The sequence below is a fragment of the Thunnus albacares genome, chromosome 20, assembly GCF_914725855.1.
Source record: "Thunnus albacares chromosome 20, fThuAlb1.1, whole genome shotgun sequence".
Taxonomy (NCBI): Eukaryota; Metazoa; Chordata; class Actinopteri; order Scombriformes; family Scombridae; genus Thunnus; species Thunnus albacares.
Window position 1 is genome coordinate 19,013,477 of NC_058125.1, and position 21,887 is coordinate 19,035,363.

The window sequence follows — 21,887 nt, forward strand, 5'->3', positions numbered from 1 at the left end:
ACAGCTTTAGTTACTTTTCAGATGAAGATTTGACACAATGGATAATATAACAAGCTTTTAAAATACAAAACATTGTTAAAGATGAAACCATTGGTTTCCAACCTTTTTGGCTTTTGACATCTTACAAAAAGCAGTGTGTAGTCGGGGTCACATTTCAGATGTTTATGAGTTGTTAACAGCTCCACTAAATAGTGATTTTTCCCTCCAAACTTCTCACATGGTTTCATTTCAATAAATGTTCAAATGATCCAATATTTCACCAAAAAGATCGTCCAAAAATTGAAAACAGATTTGTGTATCAGATCTTTGTTTTTTCTTCTTTCTTCTCCCATTAATCATCTCACGACCCCTCACATTTATCTGGTGACCCTTTGGAGGGGCCCAACCCCTAGGTTGGTAACCACTAGACTAAACTAGCTAACTGTATATAAAGTAGTTTTAAGTGTATTATCATCATTATTATTATTATATAAAAAAGATACACTCATATAATTTATAACATTAAAAATGTTCTTTCATGCATTTGTTAGTGATAAAAAACAAATATAATACACTATAATATTATAGTACACTATAATAATAATATAGTATGATAATAGATCTTTAAAAGAAGGCAGTCTGCAAAATGAGTACTTCTACTTTTGAGTACATTTTGCTGATAATACTTCTGTACTTTTACTTAAGTAACATTAAGTTACTTAAGTAACATTTTGAATTCAAGACTTTTACTTATAATGGGGTATTTTTTGACTACAGTATTTCTACTTTTACTTTAGTGTTCATATGGGCACCTGACTTGTTTTAAGACAGACTTGAAAAATTGTGAACCTGTCCTTTAATAGGTGACAGAATGCAAACAATGGGCCTCATGCAAGAACATTTTCGTATTTTTATCCTAAAACTCTGACTTTTTTCTGTGAGGTTTGCTCGTACGAATGGATCCAACAAACTCTCTTAACTGCCTGATGAGGTGACTGTCACCTGTTCATGAAGAGGTACGCGTTTTGATTATTAACATAATTCACGCCTCTAAAATTACCATATAAGGATCCAAATTCCTCTCCGTTTGTGGGCGAGTTTCATTCACAAAAAGTCCCCAAACAGTAAAAACACCAGCACAATTTCCTCCTGCTTTAAGAAACCAGAAGATAAACACAAAACAAATTTATGAGTGACAGAAGGAGACCGGAAACAATTAGAAAATATGTATCCAGCTAACATGTCATCAGAGCAGCTGATGAGGTCATGTCACAGAGATATTAGAGAAGAGTATAAAAGTCTACAGGTGATGTTACACCGTCAGCTGCAGCACAACATGATACTGGACGGAGAGCTGCAGAGACACACAGAGGCAGCTGTCACAGTGAGACAAGTTTCTAGCAACAGCACATGTAGGTTAGAAGTTGCTGCACCAAAATATGGCAATAAAAATCATAAAATCTAAAAAAACATTGTAAATAAATTGGCAGCCATGATGATGAATGGTAGATGGGCTGCATTTATATAGTTTGTTTTACTTACATATTATTTTTTGTTAATGTCGGTATCATATTTAAACTCCAAATTAATTAAGATTAGGGTATTATAACTGTAAGTCAAACAAGTGTGTTTTCCCCCTGTGAAGAACTGCAACAGAGATCATCCGTTCATGACTCGTACGCAAGACCTGGACCACTCGTACATTTCGTACTTAAGAGAAAACTACGAAAAAAATGATGAATACCACAAATGTTCTTAAATCACTCGTACGTGCATTTTAAGAGCGAGTTTGTTCGTATGAATGAGGCTCATTCAGTTTAGCGAACGTACGTAACGTTAAGTGTTTGGTAGTAAACCAACATAACGGTTACGAACCGTTACTTACTTGAAGAACCAACGTCCCAATGTTGGTTACTGTTTTTTAGTATTTCAGTTAGCAACCGTTGCCATTCATCATGTAATTTATGGCTAACTTAGTTACACGTACATCCCGTTCATCAGTTGAGTTCCGAATTCACATTATCTAACGTTAACTGTTATCAAAAACACCAGCCGGCCGCCGCACATAAACATATAGTGACGCAATGCCTGATGGGAACGGCTAAAATGTCTGTAGCTAATGAAAAGCTAACCAACCGTCCAGTTTGTCACAAAAATAATACAATTAATTTTTGTTTACATTGAGTATTGGTAATATTAATACAGTTAGGTCTTACCAGTGCAGATGTATCGGTAGCGTGGCCGAGTGGTCTAAGGCGCTGGATTTAGGCTCCAGTCATTTCGATGGCGTGGGTTCGAATCCCACCGCTGCCAGGATACTTTTATTTACTTCATACTTGATAAGACATAAGTGCTAAATACGTTTTTAGCATTCAGCTGCGAAATAAAAAGAATGATAAGATAAAAATAACACAAATAGGCGTTTCCCTCTTGTCAGCGTCTCCCTAGAAGTCACCATATAGCAGGTAGTGATACAGAAGCGCCACCTTGTGGCAGCATGGTTACTATATTTTTCAAAAGGACAGGCTCACAGTTTTCCAAGTTTGTCTTAAAACAATAATCAGGTGCCCAAATGAACATTAAAACATTTTTTTCTTTAGCTTTAATCATTCCTCTTGTGCATACTGACCATTAGAAGGTCCATTCATAATGCACTTACAATATAAGTGATAGGGGCTAAAATCCACATTCCTCATTTTGAGCAAAGATGTGTTTTATCTGAAGATAATACGTGATTTCAGCCATCTGACTTAGCCAAATTAACGGGATATCTTCCGCAGTTAGTTATTTTAGTTAAAATTCCCCTCTTTGCATCTTGACGGACAGTGTTTTCCTGTTCAGCTGCAGTGGAAGGATCGTAACAAAAAGAGGGAATTTGGCACTAAAAAGACTAACTTTGAAAGATGATGAGTTGATTTTAATCATTTGGATGGCTGAAGCTTCATATTAGCTTCAGATAAACTTAAGAATAGATCACTTATATTGAAAGTGCATTATGAAGGGATCTATTAATGGTCATTATGAACAGGAGGAATGATTACAGCAAGAAAAACGTGTCAATGTTCATTAGGGCACCTGATTATTGTTTTAGGGCACACTTGAAAAATTCAGAGTATGCAAATTAACCAACATGGAAGAATAAACCTTGACAAAATATAGTATTTTGTAAAAATTTAATGAATATAAATTACAGTAAAACATGTATTAATATAAAGAGACTTGTGATCCAAAGTGCTGTATCCTTTGATTGAGTCTTTTTCTAGGTTCGTCTGTGGAGATTATTCAAGATTAGTTTTATAAATTTGGTTACACATCAGACATGAGGTTTCACTGGGCCCTGAGTTTTTCCTTTAAAAACTGAGAAGCCACAAACTGCATTTTCTGGATGGCCAGCTGGGTATCTTCGGGTGATATCCCGAGATGCCACACAGCCCGTACAGAATTTCCAAAATGAGGGTACATGAGGACTTGTATCCCCTGTCCCAGCGCAGTCTCCTCTCCCTCCCCAACCTGGGCCATGCGGGCACAGAACTCAGAAGGACTCAAAGTGGGTTCCTGTAGTCTGAAACGCAGGATGTTTGTCTCAACGGCTGCCATGTCTACGGCGAACAGAGGAGGGTCGCAGTCTAGCAAAGCTGGGAGAGGAGAAAGAAACAGGAAGTCACGAGCGGAACCACAACGGCAGAATAAACCTTTACGGAGAAATAGGAGCTACTCACCTTGAGCAAATGTTTTTGCATTGCGGTGGTCTTCCTCCAGTCTTCCTATCATCTCCAGCAGAGACAGTTTTCCTGCTGCTGCTAGTATACCAGACTGCCGCAACCCCCCACCCAGGGCTTTACGGCACCGTACTGCCCGGGATATGAAATCTCGGGGTCCAGCCAGCATGGTTCCCACAGGGGCACCTAAACCCTGTCACACACCCAGACAGTTTAATATAATATGACTCTAGAGCTGTATGATTAATTGAAAATTAATAATAGCCAACTATTTTGATAATAAAGTAATCATTTTGAGTCATTTCATAAGAAAAAAATGCCAAAATTCTCTGGTTCCAGCTTCATAGCCTCTTAACATCCACCCTTTTTTTTGAATTTTCGCCCATTTCGCATACCGAAATGGAAAAGCTTATAACAGAAGACCTGTGGGGCCAAAATACATGTATTAGGCTTTAATTGAAAAGTAACATCTTCTAGTTTCTGGACATGTGCTTATTTAGCATGCGGCTAAAACACAATCAAAATTACATCAGTTCAAATATATGGCTCAAAGAAGTGTTTTTGGTCCTCGTCTATAATGAGTCATATTTGAATAATAACTAGGACATGCTTTATGCCAGAACTGTGCAAATCACCACATACCTTCTACATCATGTCATCCACATCTGTATAAAACTCCAGACCTCTAGGCCTGACCTTAGGGGAGTGAGTTTTTACTTTGTGGTGTCACTTGTGTCCCTGAACCTCTCCAAAATGTCTCCAAGTGGCCAAATTGTGCCAATTGCTTTTATTCATTACTGCGTGACGCTAAGCTGCTTATAACGGGCTTAAGCAGGTCGTCAGCGACCCGGTGGATGTTGAGAGGTTAAATGTGAATATTTTCTGGTTTCTTTAGTTCTCTGTGATAGTAAACTAAATATCTTTGAGTTATTGGGGACAAAACAAGACATTTGCAGTTGCATCATGGGCTTTGTCTTAAAGTTCTTTGTTGGTTTTGACTCTATTCACTTGTTGAATTTTACAAAAGTTGCACATGGATTCCCTGAAATAGGTATGTTCTGGTGCATTCTGTGTGTGTTCGGCAGTCCCACCTTGGAGAGACACACACTGACGGTGTGTGTGTGCTGCAGTATGGTGGACGGAGTCACCCCCTGGGCCACAGCGGCGTTCATCACTCTGGCTCCATCCATATGAACTGACAGACCATGTTTGTCTGCTATAGCGCGCACCTTGGAAACACACGGAAACACATCTGCTGAATTGTCTGACGTAGTGAGGTGAGTATCACTGCTGCATTCACACATGGCGACGCGTTATTCTATCAGCGTGAGCTTTGCTGAGATTCCTGACTTCACTCGTATATATCTGAAAAATAAACCTGCTGCAGGAAGGGTAGAGGCATCACACGTCCTCCCTGTATGTTCTGTGTGTTCTCCACACATATGAGGCGTGAGCGGGGGTAGTGTGGGTCGGGGTAACCGTGGCGGATCTTTGACTCCAGCTGCTCCAAGTCAAACGTCCCGTCGGGAAGGGTTGTCACCGTGGTGGCGTGGACACCAGCCAGCTGCGTCAACACAACAAACACACAGTGAATTCCACCAAGTTAAAAAAAAAAACAAAACTCTGTAGATGCGGTGAAGGGTTTGCTGCTCGGTTAAACTCACCTGTGCGCTCCCTCCTTGCTCGTAGATGTGTAAATGGGATAAATCGCCCACAATCATCTCATCACCTCGCTCCCTGCAGTGCACCATCACTGCACGATAAATTGCACGCACAAAATGAACATTCTGACCTCATAAAAACTGACCAAGACAATAAAAAGCACAGTTGATTGAAAACTTAGAACAGCTCACCTGCGATGAGATTACTCATAGTTCCAGAGGGGACAAACAGAGCGGCCTCCATCCCAAACATACTAGCTGCAATTTTCTGTAACTCTGAAAAAACAAAAATCAAACAATGCAAGACTTCTTCTTCTTCTCTGCTATTTGGGTGAGTTTCAGGCTGCTGCTTTGACCTGCATAATCATTCAAATCTTTTAGGAGAATTGAATGAAAACAGATTGATTCATTCAGATTCAGAATAAATTAAGGGTTTTGATATGTAGATGTACGGTTAAGTAGGAACAAAGCATTACAAACAGGTTCAATAACATCTATAAAGCTACTTATATCTAGTTGACATTGTGAGTGTATGTAATATGCTATTGTGTGGAGCTTTGTATTTTGTATTATGTGTCCTGTGTGTTTTTTGCTTTGTACTGTTTTTTATTGTGCTGTTATATATTTTAATTGTGACCTGCCTAAGGGACTGCAGATGAAAATTAGCTATAAGCTAACTCTGGTACAGTACATCAAATGGTAACATTTATGTTTAACACTGTACATGGTCCCAATAAATACATAAATAAATAAAATAATAGTCTGCAGTCCTTGATTCAGTTATGCCAACATCTTGTGTCATATTCACTGCTTGATCACTACTCATGATTTTGTGCACTACAGTTCTTACATATTCTGGGCTTTTAAAGGACAGGTTCACAATTTTTCAAGTCTGTCTAAAACAACAGTCAGGTGTCCATATGAACGCTGTAATCATTACTCCTGTTCATACTGGCTGCTAAAAGATCCCCTTCAAATGTGCTTTCAATGTAAGTGATGGAGGCCAAAATCCACAGTGTGTCCACACAGTCATTTAGTGCAAAAATGCATTTAAAAGTTTATTTGAAGCTTTTATGAGGCTTCAGCAGTCTGAGTTAGTCATATCAAGTAGATATCTGCCACATTTACAGTCTTTTTAACATCAAATTCTCTCTTTGTGTTTCCTTGGACAGTGTTTCCATGTTGAGCTGCAGTGGAAGTGTAGTAACTAAAAAAGGGACTTTGGCACTAAAAAGACTGTAATGTTGAAAGATATCTACTTGATTTAACTCATTTGAACGGCTGAGAGGGTTTCAGGGGGTCCCCAGCAAACAGAGGAATCATTTATTTTCACTATAATTCCATCCATAAGTAACACAATGACAGAATGTGTGACTATTTTGGTCATGGGTTTCATACACTTTCTGTAATAAAACATTTAAAAGCAAAAATCTTATCAGATGGGGGTCTGTGGTCTAATTTGTGGCAGTTTAAGGTCCTTGACATGAAAAAAGGTTTTATAACCACTGTTCTTAATGCTCAGTATGAACAGGAGGAATGATTACCGCAAGAAAAACCTGTTTCAATGTTCATTAGGGCGCCTGACTTGAAAAACAGTGAACTGGTCCTTTAAACGCCGCCGCTCTAAGGTCACATACAGGCTCATTTTAGCATCGCTGCTACTGTTACCGTTGACTGTCGGGTCTTCCCCCATCACATCATCTCCAACCTCGGCCTCCGCCATGGCTTGTCGCATCGCCGCCCCGGGCTTGGTCACCGTGTCGCTGCGGAGATCCACCACCTGGACCCGGGCTGCCCTTCCAGACCCGGTGTCCCTGGGCTTCCCGGAGGTGTAGTAACCTCTAGCGGAGCTTCGTCCCAACACGGCGGCTGCATGTTGCGCACGGAGCGGCTTGTTTGAAGCGACGACACCGTGGTTCAAATACTTCGACAAAAGCCTGCAGCAAAATGTTTTCAAAGACATGATGTGCCGCTTTTAATCATGTTCATTGAAGGTGTTTTTGCGCTGAACTTTGGATCATTGCAATCGATAATCATCGACTGCGAGGAAAGTTAATGGATGACCGATCAGATCGATCAACATGCACATAGCAGTGTGGACCTCAAGGTGGAGCCACTATCCAAACAAAGCTAATTATAATAAACAGTAATACACTGATTTACGTAGAAAAAGTGTTTGTTCACATGTAAAATTTAACTCAACTTAATGGATAATTGATCAAAACAACTTTTGTTGTGCCAAAACTGTAATAAGTAATGTTATCCATGAAATTTCAAACCCTTCACACATGGATCCTCATTTCTTAGGACACACAGGATGTACAAAATAACTTGAAGTTTATGTTTACATTTTGTTCAGATTGTGTCAGGGAGGTGTTTATTCAACTCTTTTTGAGACGGTACTGGACTGAATAACATTTAAAAAGTACCAGTACAACAAGCAACAACAACAAAGATCAACAACTCTTTGACAGTGTCTCAGCAAAAATTAAACACAGCAAACTTTAATATAGGTGATATTTATTGCAGGATTGTGACACTGGATCATTTCATAGAGAACAGGTGATCATGGTTATTGTGTCTACCCCGGTATGTTCAGATTACTTTGCTGTATTTGAAGCGTGGACATACGCACAGATCAGAATAACAGTAAAATTTAGTTCAGGTATTTTATTTAAGGGTTGCTAACAAACAGATTTAACCATTGCCACTACTACTAAAAAATATTCCCAGGTGTATTCCACTACTTTCACTCAATTGTCTTTTATTGGAATACTTTATATTTTATGTGGCGTTTGGTTATTTTTTTGTATATATAATAACAATACATATTTATAGAGCACATTTCTAAACCCACGTTACAAAGTGCTCCACATAAGGCAAAAACTTACCTCAAAACGAGCAGATCATAAAAACAAAATAAGAAAAATAAACAGATTTAAACAGATTTTAGATAAGAACAGATTTAAAGGTGCCGTGTGTAGGATTTAGTGATATCTAGCAGTTAGGTTGCAACCCCCCACCCCACCCCCCAAGTGTGTAGGACAACCTACCGTCATACCTGCCAACATTTAGGTTTCAAAATACAGGAGTTTTTTTTCGGTTTGGCGGCTGGGCAAAAAAAAACATTGCCAGTAAAAAAGCCAATAAATACTTTATCAAACCCACCTGTTCAACAAGCATAAACATGTAGAAATGCGATATTTTCAACTGCTTTGCCTGTAGTGTCCCATCCACCCGCCAGTATGTTTTACGCAACCACAGCATGCTGGTTAAGGTACCACAACACATACCCGACACAGACACTGAGAAATATCATTTGTATCACTATGAAATCGGGAGATTCTCACGAAAAACTCACGAAAAATGCGAGAGGCCCTCTCTAGAGCCAGTGTTTGGTTTAGTCTGTAGAAACATGGTAGTGCAACATGGCGGGCTCCGTGGAAGAGGACCCACTCCGCTCCCTATGTAGATATAAAGGGCTCATTCTAAGGTAATGGAAGGAATATTTTCAGGTGATAATACAGTAATTAAAACATACTTATGAATATTATATTCCATTTCTGCCAAGTCTGTTCCACTAGATGCCACTAAATTCTACACACTGGACCTTTACTTTTTCCTTAAGTAGCTCGTTCCATAGCTTCAGGCTCTGATTGTGAATGCTCTGTCACCTCTCAGGAACAGATAAAAGACCTCTGTCCAAGGATCTCAGGCTCCCTACTGACTTGTATGTGAGAGGTCAGGTATATTGCATGGAGAGAGGCCATGAAGTTGATTAAAAGTCAACAATAAGTGCAATGAGGCTAAAACAGGTTTGATATGGTCACTTCTCTTGGATCTTGTTGAAAGCCTGGCAGCTGAATTCCGTATAGTCTGGAGCAGACTGATAGATTTTTGGTTGATGCAGGTAAAGAGGCTGTTGCAATACTCTAAACTAAAATGGTCCCTTTGTCTTTGAAAGATAAAATAGATTGTATTTTGGAAATATATCTAAGATGATAAAAAAACAAGACTGCACAAGTTTTATTGTGTGGTGCTCGACGGTATGTCATGCAGGATTTGTAGATTGGTGTTTGTAAACACACAGCATTCGAAGTTGGCCCCTCCCTAGTTCAACAAGCGAGCAAGCTAGAAAGTGAATGACGAGAGCGAGCGGCGCTAGCGAGAACAAAGCCATGAATCAGATAAATGAAATATTTTCTGATTGTTTCACGGCGAGTTTGATCTAAAGCACAAAATAAACATGCCCACACCTTTGCACAACCCTGCGGGAGGGTGCGGCATTGCAAGGTCCTCCCTGCTCTGCGCGTGTGCAGCTCAGCCCCGCCCTCGGACAAGCAGACACACGGACCTGCAGCTCTTTATACATCCATGACACAGAGACAGAGAGCAGAGCGGAGCACAGGAGAGAGACGGAAACAGCGGTGTAACCTGATCGCTAAGCTACGAGTCCCGACCTCACACCCTGCACGCTGTTATTGGCTGGGGGCTACACACCCACTGCCCAAAGGTTGATGCCCAGAAACACACCTGAACACAGCAAAATAATAAGAAAATACAGGCAGAGGGCAGAGTCTCTGCAGATAAATACACCACCACACACTTCTAGTGGGTCATAATGATTGAGTGGGATTATTTTTGTATAAATCTATATATTGTTTTTTTAGGAAAATCCTGTATAATATACCTTTAAGTTGCTACCAAACCAAACACACAGATTCTTTGCAACAGGCTCAATGTGTTCTAACACCAGCAGATGGCAGGATTTGTTTTGCTGTGTGTGCTGGAGGCCAATTATTATGATCTCTGTCTTACTTGAGTTAAGCTGCAGAAAAATGTTGTGACATCCAGTTTTTGACATCACATACGTAGTGAACTCAGCACGCAAGGATCAGTGGCTATAAAGGGCAGGTACATCTGCGTGTCATCAGCATAACAATGAAAGGAAACACCGTGTCTATGGATAATATGTCCCAGGGGAAGCATGTGCAGAGAAAATAAAATTGGCCCTAAAACTGACCCCTGAGGGACACCATACTTATACTTGACAGGAGCAGAAGATGACATGCGGTTATTAATGGAGACACAGAACCTCCTATTTGACACGTATGAAAGGAACCATTTTGAAGCTGTACCAGATATTCCTACCCACTGCCTCATATAACACTCAGCAATGACTGCTTTCGCCCCCACCCTCCCACCCCTTTTAGTGCTACTTGTATGTACGTAAATATCCCTGTGCATCTGTGTGTGTCTGTCTGTTCCTGTGCAAGTGTGTACGAGATGTTTACACTATGTTGTCACGAATGCTCTGAAATAACTGTGACACCCGCAAATTCTTCACAGGTCACAAACCTGCTTTTGGACTGACCTTTTCTCCCTGCACTCGGCTGTAAAGCTAATTCTAACTCATTTAATTTATCTTATTGTAGAGAGTGACAAAGGTGAAAGCCCGCCTGCACAATCTCCCCCCCCCCCCACCCCCCCGAACACAAACACACACACATGACATGATGGAGCCCAAACTAAACTGGTTTTATCCAGCCCTGTCCTCTATTTTTATCTGCAATAAAGCCCCAGTTCCTTCATGTCTATGTCAATATTTGGAGGTAAAGGCTTGTTGGAATTTATCTACTGTGGACAGAGATCAGGCTACGAGGGAGGTGCGCTCATTACAAAACAGCTGCCTCCTCCCTCTGACTCTCACTTTTTCTTTCTGACCTACAAATGGTGCGACCACATTCACATCACAAGCACCATCTCCCTCCCTCCCTTTCCAGTCCACACTCACGCACACACACACACACACACACACACACACTCCCCACACACATACATTTCCCACTCGCATGCATACTCATGCTGTCTTGTTCTCATTTTAATCACTTGATAAAAGTCCCAGTGTGTGTTATCAGGGCCACACTATGTTGTAGTTGATACTGCCAGTAACAGAGCCAGGTTTTATGAGCCATAACAAGTCATCATTAAAAGTCATTAGCAAACATCAGCATCGTAAAAAGGCCACAGTCGGTCTCAAGAGCCCGACAAGAGCCGTGAACAGAGAGAGAGATAAAGATGCATCGGTAAGCAAGACAGAGCCGCGATGGATAACTGCGATAAGACGGGGGAAAGTGGGGGACGTCCTGAGCAGGAGTTTTCCGGGATCGCTGTTGGCACTGTGTTCTGTAACCTCGCACATTTGTCTACGTGTGTGTGTGTATGTGTGTCTGAGTGAGTGTGTGTGTGTGTGTGTGTGTGTGTGTGTGCATGTGCTCTCTGTGTCTTTGGTTGTGTGTTTTGTTTTCTCTCAAATGCCTTCCAGCATTCCTTGCCTGTGCGTGGAGGGAGAGTGGTGTTTTGGAGAAAATATTGAATTAGAGAAAAAGAGGCAGAGAGGGAGAAATGAAGGAGAGGGAGAAATATTGACTCCTTCTGGGAAGGAGCGAGACGGCAACGCCTTTCCAATAACCATAAACCCACTGGGCTGAAAATAGACGGGCTGAATGAATAAACGAATGTGTTCATCCCACATGAGCTCTTCTCTTTCACAGATGGAGGGGAATGGAGGTGACCCCCCCCCCCCCCGCAACCCCCCCTCCTTCTTCTTCTTCTTTTTCTTCCCCTCCCTCCCTCCCTCCCTTCTCTCTCTCTCTCTCTCTCTCTCTCTCTCCTCATTTCTTCACCATGACGAGAGATATTAACCGGAACAAAACAGGTGTTTATGGGAAGCCTTCCCTCAAATGAGGTTTTTCATACACACACATACACACACATACACACACACACGCACACACACAAAGACGCACACACACACTTCCCAGTGCAGTGTCAAGGTGTCGACATCAGTGCCTGCGAAACAAGAGTAACATCTGTTTCACATTTCACACTAACCCCCTACTTCATATGTCATGGGCCATGTGGACATGCTTTACTTCACATACACACACACACACACACACACACACAAACACACACACACACACACACACACATATATATACGTTGCTCTTAAGAAGCAGGGAGGCTCAGTGGTGCAAATTCTTTCTTTCCCCTTTTCTCAAAGCAGAGTGGGGGGAGTTCTCTGTGCCATAGTGGTGTTTTGGTTCTTTAATGGGTCTAAACAAGTCTTGCATGTGGTTCATTTAGGTTTAGTGAAAGGCTGTTGTTTCATTTAAATATTAACAAGCTTGTGCTTCAAGTCATTGCAGACTTTTTTTATCTGTATTAAACCAAGAACATGATCTTTCCCTAACTTTAAAGTCTCCCTCCACTCAAAAATATGTTTTTGTACTTGTTCCTACAGTTGAATGTTTGAGCTTCGCTGTGCAGAATGATGTATGTGCAGAGTTTGGCTGGAAGGCTGTTTTCACATCCATCTGCTGAAAGTGGAGAGTTTCTCTGCGCTCATTGAAAATCTGATTTCAACAGGTGGGTCTAGAAGCTTGATTTGTGACATCACAACTAGTTTGGTAGCTAACGTGGTTTAATACTCAACGTGTAAAAGTGTGATGTGGGAACTTGAAGCCTCCAGTGCACAAACACTGAGAATGGACTTTACAGTGAAGTAAGAGACATCTTGTGTCCAGCAGGAAAACTTTTGAAATAAACAACATCCACATGGTTAGAGATTGTGGATTTTTAATGAGGGAGAAGGAGATGATGCCATTTTAAGGACTTAAATTTGGTAATTACACTTTTGTTGTATGGAAAAACCATATCAGACACGCATGTTTGAAGGTGATCTTTAACAAAGTGCTGCCAGTGCTTAAACATAACCATAAATTGAATGACGCTGTATTGTGCTTTCTACTAGAGGATATTGTATTGGAAGATCAGATATTTTGGTGGGAAAAAACAACAACTAGGTTCGTTGTCCTGAACATTTCAGTCATAGGTTTAGTATCAACATTTTTGCAACGTTTTCTCATTATGTTATGTACAGAAAACATTATTCAGCCAGACGTGTTTGCTGTTGCAGTTTAGTTGTGTATGAATGTAATTTCTACGGTACTGGGTTGTTGTATGGCCAAAAGTATATGGACACTTGAACATTACACCCATAAGCAAGGGCTGAACATCTCATTCCAAAAACCATGGGCATTAATCTGCTGATATAACAGCCTCCACTGTTCTGTGAAGTCTTTTCACAAGATTTTGGAGCCTGGCTGCAGGGATTTGCTCCCATTCAGCCTCAAGAGCATTAGTGAGGTCAACCACTGATGCTGGGCGATAACGTCTGGCTCGCAGCCGGCGTTCTCGTTCATCTTGAAGGTGTTGGACAGGGTTGCGGTTAGGGTTCTGTGCAAGTTCTGCCATACCAGACTAATACACTCATAAATATATACGTGTCTTCCTGAAATTGTTTCCACAAGTTGGAAGCACAATACTGTCTGAAATATCATTGTATGTTGTAACAGTAAGATTTCCTTTCATTGGACCTAAGGAGCCTAACTCAAACCATGAACCCCAGACCATATTGTTTAGTTTTGGCTGTATTTTTGAAGTTTTGAGATATTAATTATTTTTATGGTCTTCCAAGCATTGAAAATTTACTTTTGCGAAACTCAAAAGCATCCCATGTGTCCAAAGAACTTGTTGTGAACAGTTTTTACTGGAACTACTTTCTACCCAGTAAATCGTCCCAATTAAAACTCTTGACAGCCGATTCAGTGGATTAGAGTAACAAGAAAATTGTTCCTGGAAAGGGACAAAAGATTTTTTTAAGCTTTGAGCACCACAAAAAAGATTTCATTCACTTCTATTGTATTTGGGTGGTGGGATTTCAGTACCGTGTGAGAGTTTTAGTCACTTTAGATGTTTGTCTTACCCATTAAGCAACACCATCAGAGAGGCTTCTGATCAGTCCCAAATTTATTCTGCAGCATCACAACAACCCCAAACATACAGCCAGAGTCATAAAGAATTATCTCCAGCGACAAGAAGAACAAGGAGTCCTACAACAGATGGTACGGCCCCCACAAAACCCTGATCTCAACATCATTGAGTCAGTCTGGGATCACATGAAGAGACAGAAGAGACATTAAAAAAACTTGTGCGCAAGTGTACCGAGGAGAACTGGTGCTGTTTTAAAGGCAAAGCGTGCTCACACCAAATATGGATTTGATTTAGCTTTCTTCTGTTTTATTGCTTTGTATGAAAGCATCTCCACTTTACTTTTAGTGCCTAAAACTTTTGCACGGTACTGCGTGCACTGCAACAATCCTGTTGTCTTGATACCTCCAGAATCTTTGCTGTAAAATCGGGTGAACTGTCCCTTTAAGCAGTGTGGTGACAATATGAGGCAGGGTTAACCAGACCATCAAGATTACCCGCTGTAGTAATCAACTGCACCCACCATTGCCTGTGTGCCATCTCATCCTTCATTCATCCACTTACTGACTTCTCCCCTCAGTCAGTCATTTCTCATTTGTTCATTCAGCTGTAATTATAGACCATGACCAGCTTGTACAATTTCACTTCCGAGAACAGCAGTATCTCGCTTTTTCTTTTCTTTTTTTTTTACCTCCCTTCTGCTCCATTCATTTACCAGACCTTCAATTCACCCCTTGCAGCGATCCTGTCACCCTCCTGACCCTTTTTTCACTCCTCCTCCTCCCTCTCCTCCTCCTCCTCCTCCTCATCCTCCTTCCCACATTACCCACTCCTCTCTCCCTCTCTCTCTCTCTCTCTCACTCTCTCTCTCTCTCTCTCTCTCTCTGGGAAGTCATGTGACTTCTCTGAAGCTGAGCCCTATAAACCAGCAGTACTTGGGGGGCTCAGTGTCTATACAGCTCTCTGATTGGCTCTTGCATTCAGATGCTGTTCACTGCTGGGCGCACACACACACACACACACACACACACACACACACACACACACACACACAGCGGACCCACTGTTTTCTTCTTGCAGGAACAAATGTGATCCCTCACATTAAAAGACAGAGCGAGGGGGGGGGGTTCATGAGTGTGTGTGTGTGTATGAGTGTGTGTCTAAATACCACCTTTTTCAGTAAACAGAATTCAAATTGAGCAATGGTTACTTGTCCTTAACGAGTGGGCTGTTCTCACAAGGTGAAATCACTTAAGTATGAGCACACATACAAACTAAGCCTGAGAAGTTGTATTTGTTTTATGTTGAGGGATTCGTGCTGTGGCAGGTCAATAGCTGAATGGACTCAGCATTGAGGCTCGTTTAATCCAATTGGATCCTCGTTGAGACGAAACAGAGCAGCCTGTCAGTTATTGGCCACTGTTCATGTTCAAAAACTCCACTTTGGTTGGATTGAAGGCTTTTTAATTTGCAGTGAAAACCTTGTAAAATCTGTGTATAATTTGAAACAACACACATGGTTTTATAAAAGAACGCTGTTTTGGTCTTAACTCATGAGAAACTTTTTCTTTTTTTTTCTTTTTGGACAGCCGCATTTTTATCTGATGCTGATATTCCAGCTGGTCTTGTATGTGTGGCTGCAGAGAGAGACGATTAATGATTTTATCCAATGTGGAAACCACAGTGGAAGAGTATTGATAAAGAAATGCCAAAGCTAGTGGAGCTCCTTTTTGATGTCAGTTGCCTCTTTTATTATGTAACTGACTGACGGCCAGAGACTGACACCTTCCCACACACTTTTCCAACTGCTGTCAATTCATACGCTCTGCAGTAATGTTGACTTAGTTGGACAGTGTGTATGTGTCACAGAGTGACTGTGCTGGCAAGTAAACAGGAGTGGGAGTAAGTTCATTTACCCAAGTGCTCGTACTGTACTTCAGTATTTCCAGTTTGGGAGACTTCATTAAATTATTTCAGATCCAAAAGTATTTTTGATTTGTTGAAATTTGTTGAAATACCTCAACAACTATCGGATGGGTGGCCATGACATTCTGTACAGACATTCTTGGTCTCCAGAGGATGAATCCTAATGACTTTGATGATCGTCTGACTTTCCTCTAGCGCCATCATGAGGTTGACATTTGGTGAAATATCTCAATAACTATTCAATGGATTGCCACAAAATTTGCGACAGACATTCTTGGTCCCTAGAGGATGAATCGTTATGCCTTTATTGATCCTCTGACTTTTCTTCTAGCGCCACCAGCAGCCATTTAACATATCCTGCAAAATATCTTTACATTTATGAGATGAAGTGGCTTAAATTTTTGCACAGTCATGTTCCTTAGAGGATGAATTGGAATGACTTTTCCCCCAGTGCAGTTTGACATTTTTGGTTCAGAGTGAAGCGTCTGTTGGATGGATTAACATGCAGTTTGGTGCAGATGCTCATGCAGTGTGTGTGAACTCACTGCCCTTTTGCTATATAGTGAATTATATTTGTTGTTTGCCATTTTATTTGAGTGTCAGAATTTTGAGTGTCAACCATATGGTGCCCTTATAAAGTACATTTAATCAAGTGCTGGTATATTACTTCAGTATTTCCAGTTTGAAAGGCTTTATTCTATTATTTCAGATGTTAATGTGCTTTTTAGTCAATAGTTTTTGAAATATCTCAACAACTATTGGATGGATAACCATGAAATTTTGTACAGACATTCATGGTCTCCAAAGGGTGAAGCCTAATGACTCTGATGATCCCCGGACATTCATCTAGCGCCACCATGAGGTTGTCATTTTTGTTTTTTTAATTAAATATTTCAACAACTATTTGATGGATTGCCATGAATCATTATGTGTTTTTGATCTCCTGACTATGATCTTTGTGAACTTTAGTGATCACCTGACATTTCATCTTTCATCAATGTAACAGTTTGGTTTTGTTTACAATGAGCTTTGCAGCCTCACAGAGCTGCTAGCATGATGCTGTTTGCAGTTTAGACAAGCAGAATCAGATTTCACCTTCAACGTGAAATAAACTCACCACTAAACATCACTAATATACTGTATGTTTACATAAAAAGATCAACTTAAGGTCCATTTACTAGCTTTTTGCTCAGTGGAAGTCATCTGCTGTAGGTTAAAAACTCCATCTGCAGAGGAGGCAGTGTTGTAGTGTTGTAGTGCAAGTCCAGGACTTGGACTTGAGTCCGACTCAAGTCCTGATTTTCAGGACTTGTGACTCAGACTTTGACTTGGACTCGAGCACTGACTGCCTTTGGAATCGGAAGTTGGAGACGAGGACTTTGTTTTTATTTGGAACTCGACTCAGACTCAGACTAGGGTAATGGGGACTCGACTTGGACTCGACTCAGACTCTTCTTTGGTGACTTGGACTCAGACTGGAACACTGGGGGCTCAAGACTTGTCTTGGACTCAAGATTTAGGACTTGACTACAATACTGTGAGGACTGTAAGATGTGGTTTAAAGTAGTGCTAACACAATTATTCTACTAATCGATCATCAAGTCACTAATCAAGGAACAATCCCAAATATTTCCTGTTTTATCTTTTCTTAAACGTCAGACTTTGCTCTGTTATATCATCATGGTTGAATATTTTTAGTGTTTTTTACCAAACAAAACATCTTGGAACTTGTGAGGCAGCACAAAATACATTTTACAGCTTGTAATTATTTACTTTTACCTGAGGTAAATTGGGAATGCCAGTCTTTTACTTGTCATTGAGTATTTTTTTTTTTTTTAATGTAGCACTGCTGCATTTATTTAAGTAAAGGATTATATTGTAGAAATATTTAGTGCATTTCTTACAACACTGTGGGTAAATCGTGGGTGGTGGAAAAAAGTAGAGTGTCTGCACACCGGATTATAACTCCCATAGTCTTTTTATTATAATTGAGTGAAAAAGGCAGAGTTTTGATCCTACTGAGTCTTCATCACAGGTGGTGACATTCAAAACTACTCAGAACTACCTTTTTAAAACTTCTTTTAATGTTTGATTTAATGTCCCCTGCTACTTAACATACTTTTAGTGTGTTCTCCTGCTTTTAGTGTGTTTTATATATAGACTTTTCCCTTATTCTTCTGTATAAAACATCTTTGAGTACCTTGTAAAGCGCTTTATAAATAAAATATATTATTATTACTATTCATACATGACCAGAAGCCCCTTGCCCACCACATATGTATATACTAGTGCTGTTATGTATATATGTGTGTGTCTGTTCAAATGTGTGCAGTGTTTATTATGCAGGCCTGGTAGCTGGCTGAGGGGACACAGTGACACCTGAGAGTGTTGGAGGATTTTGGTCTGAGTCCATGCTGTTACAGTAAGCCATTTGGCCTCAGACCTTCCCTGCCGCTACACTCGCACAGCTGTGAATGGAAAAAAAAAACAAAAAAAAAAAACACACCACCTATATAAAACAATGCAACTGTGTCTACTACAACCTCACAACTGCCTTTTACAACCTGTTTTGTACCTTTCCGGTCAACCCAGGTAGTTTTCTTTGTTTTTCCAGCCAGGAACAACATAGGCACACCCATCTGTTAGGCTGTCCAGGTGTTACGGGAAAACCATTTCAGTGATGATTTAAGTGAAAATAAAGTTAGTCACAATGAGTTTCAAATGCTGTACAGTGTGTGTGTGTGTGTGTGTGTGTGTATAGGGGGGGGATGGTGAATAGTCAGCTTAGAAAAATATTGTGGTTTGAGTGAGTGCGTCGGTGCGTGTGTCACAATGAGCTGGTCAGTTAGGCTTGTGCAAACACATACATGCTCATGCACACGTGTTTTTTTGAGTGCATTTGACTATCTGTATGCTTCCCATATGGTTTTTATTGATCCGTGTCCCTATTATACCCCTTCTGCTCCCTCTCTTTCTCTCTGTCTTTCTCTGTGTGCGCTGATGGTGAAGGAATGATGGAATGCTGGAGGGTAAATCTCTGGTTTCCTGGAAGCTGGTCTGGCTTTATCAGAAGCGGCTGTGACAATACTCGAGCTGATGGGCCAACCAAACGTCTTTCCTATAAGCACTGATCAGCCAACAAAAAGCCTTCCTGGAAGAAATAATCAGCAAACCGGAGGCCCTTCCTGGAAGACCAATGTGGATCGCTCGTTGCAGGGAATATTCCTAATCCTTTAATATTCTTTCCACCTTCTACGCTTGACACCGTTGATATTGGCATGAGCTCAAAAATGAAAAAAAAAAAGAAGAAACTGTCAATAACACTTTTAAGCAGACCGTAAAACCTTATCAGTCAAACTGTCATCATTTTTTAAACATTCTCCCCTGTTGCACAACTTGCTTCACGTTTCCTCGTGCAGCATTAAAACACGATGTTAAAGCTATGAGGGGCGGTGCCCAAACTTTAGTGTGAATGTTTTGATTGTTGGAAAAAAAAAAAAAAAAAAAAAAAAAAGTCCAAACCGAGCTCAGTTGTTTGAGAGCCGGGTGTTGTGCTTGGCCGAGACACTGTTGACAACTGTTGAGCTGGACACAGCAAGTCATTACCCAGAAAATGAATCACCGTGGAAAGACTTTCTATGAGTGTGTGAGATTCACGAGAGGAGCTGAGGATACAGGCAGGATATTCCAGCCCCACTAACCAGGCAACTATGGGGAACATAAAATGAGTCACAGTGAGCTGAGCTGGCTTATTTAGACAATGTGTGTGTGTGTTAGTGTGTGAAACTGGATTATTCTGGTTGGATTTTGGGAAGACGACTCGGTCATTGCTGTTTGTCTCTTGAGCTACGTCATTTTTGTCTATAATTGCCCACTCAATCCTCCTCTCATAAACAAATAGTGTCACCCACCTACATACACACACACACGCAGACACACACAGACGTACAAACAGAAACTTTAGACACTCACATTTTTCCTGGGAGTGTCATAACAAAATAAGGAACCACGGACGTCTTTTAGAACCATTGTAATTACCTGTACTAAGGTAAGCTGTAAAAACAGTTATTAAACATTGTCCTCTCGTTCCCACCATCACTCCCACAAAGGTCTGTGACTGCTGGCTTGTATCCAGATGTGTGTGTGTGTGTGTGTGTGTGTATGTGTGTGTGTGGTAAATGGTGTCATTGTATAGTGTAATGTCAGTGAACGTCAGTAGTCGGAGTGAAAATAGTCAGTTTCCCTGCACTTGATGCTCTTTCTGCATCATTTTGTTTTCTTTATTTCATTCTTTCCAGGTGGAGTCCCCATCTCTCTCTCTCTCTCTCTCTCTCTCTCTCTCTCTCTCCCTCTCTTTCTCTCTCTTCCACAGACTCACAAACACAGACACCTCATTCCCTCTTTCTCATACGCACACTAACACCAGGCAAGCCGTAAAAACTCAACTCAATTAAAGTGCCTCTTTCCTGGAAGCCAGCCTCAGACAGAACACTAGGTATGCAGGGAATGGGAACCGTGTGTGTGTGTGTGTGTGTGTGTGTGTGTGTGCGTGTGTGTGTGTGTGTGCCTGTGTGTGTGTGTGTGTGTATGTGTGTGTGTGTGTGTGTGTATGTGTGTGAGAGGAATCAAGAATTTTTAGAAACTCACCTCCTGCTTCATTTTACCAACAGCAATCTTGCTAGACCAACCTTTTACACACACACGCACACACACACGTGCACGTACACACACACACACACACACACACACACACACACACACACACACACACATGCACGTACACACACACACACACACACACACACACACACGTGCACGTACACACACACATACTATGCATCGCCTGCACACTAAAACCACAGACCATCATAAATCTTCTCCACGTGGACCCTTTCACCTATTTGACCTCTCTCTCACACACACACACACACACACACACACACACACACTCAATGGTGGTAAGTACATTTACTCAAGTACTGTACTTAAGTACAATTTTGAGGTACTTGTACTTTACTTGAGTATTTACATTTTATGATACTTAATAATTGCATTCCACTACATTTCAGAGTGAAATATTGTACTTTCTACTCCACTACATTTATTTGACAGCTTTAGTTACTTTTCAGAAGAAGATTTGACACAATAGATAGTATAACAAGCTTTTAAAATACAACACATTGTTAAAGATGAAACCAGTGGTTTCCAACCTTTTTGGCTTTTGACGTCTTTTAAAAAGCAGTGTGTATTCGGGGTCACATTTCAGATGTCTATGAGTTGTTAACAGCTCCACCAAATAGTGATTTTTCTCTCTAAACTTCTCACATGGTTTCACTTCAACAAATGTTCAAATGATCCAATATTTCACCAAAAATCAAAGATTAGAGAAAAAGTCCAAAAACTGAAAACTGATTTGTGTATCAGAACTTTGTTTTTTCTTATTTTCTCTCCCATTAATCATCTCACGACCCCTCAGATTTATCTGGTGACCCTTTGGAGGGGCCCTGACCCCTAGGTTGGGAACCACTGGACTAAACTAGCTAACTGTATATAACGTAGTTGAAACTAGCTCCACCTCCAGCAGCTACAACAGTAACATGCTGCTCTAACACTGATGCTTCAGTATAAATAATCTAATGATGTCATATATAATAATATATCAGTCAGAGGGAACAAACCACTACTTTTACTTTAGGTACATTATGCTGTTAATACTTATATACTTTCACTGAAGTAGGATTTTTCATATGGGACTTTTACTTGTGAT

General features: G+C 40.7%; 1 protein-coding gene and 1 non-coding gene across 2 annotated transcripts; one reads left to right on the top strand and one right to left on the bottom strand.

Annotated features, from left to right (window-relative positions):
* The first annotated feature begins 2,210 nt into the window (after positions 1 to 2,210).
* trnal-uag lies at positions 2,211 to 2,292 on the top strand. Its single transcript has one exon. It is a non-coding gene; the product is annotated as a tRNA-Leu (tRNA).
* An 848-nt stretch (positions 2,293 to 3,140) lies between these two features.
* On the bottom strand, positions 3,141 to 7,463 carry tha1 (threonine aldolase 1). Its single transcript, XM_044337721.1, has 7 exons — positions 7,028 to 7,463; positions 5,552 to 5,635; positions 5,363 to 5,451; positions 5,077 to 5,262; positions 4,790 to 4,927; positions 3,699 to 3,891; positions 3,141 to 3,614 (listed from the first exon to the last, which is right to left on the bottom strand). Exons 1-7 carry the CDS (start codon positions 7,320 to 7,322, stop codon positions 3,307 to 3,309), a joined length of 1,293 nt encoding a protein of 430 aa, XP_044193656.1. The 5' UTR covers positions 7,323 to 7,463; the 3' UTR covers positions 3,141 to 3,306.
* Between the last annotated feature and the right edge of the window lie 14,424 nt (positions 7,464 to 21,887).

Bases quoted from the DNA above. Each gene is read 5' to 3' on its own strand.
- tha1 (XM_044337721.1), bottom strand. From the start codon at position 7,322: ATGTCTTTGAAAACATTTTGCTGCAGGCTTTTGTCGAAGTATTTGAAC. The intron at 5,452-5,551 runs GTGAGCTGTTCT...TTTATCGTGCAG, and splicing joins TATGAGTAATCTCATCGCAG to TGATGGTGCACTGCAGGGAG. The intron at 4,928-5,076 runs GTTTATTTTTCA...TGTGTTTCCAAG, and splicing joins CTCTACCCTTCCTGCAGCAG to GTGCGCGCTATAGCAGACAA.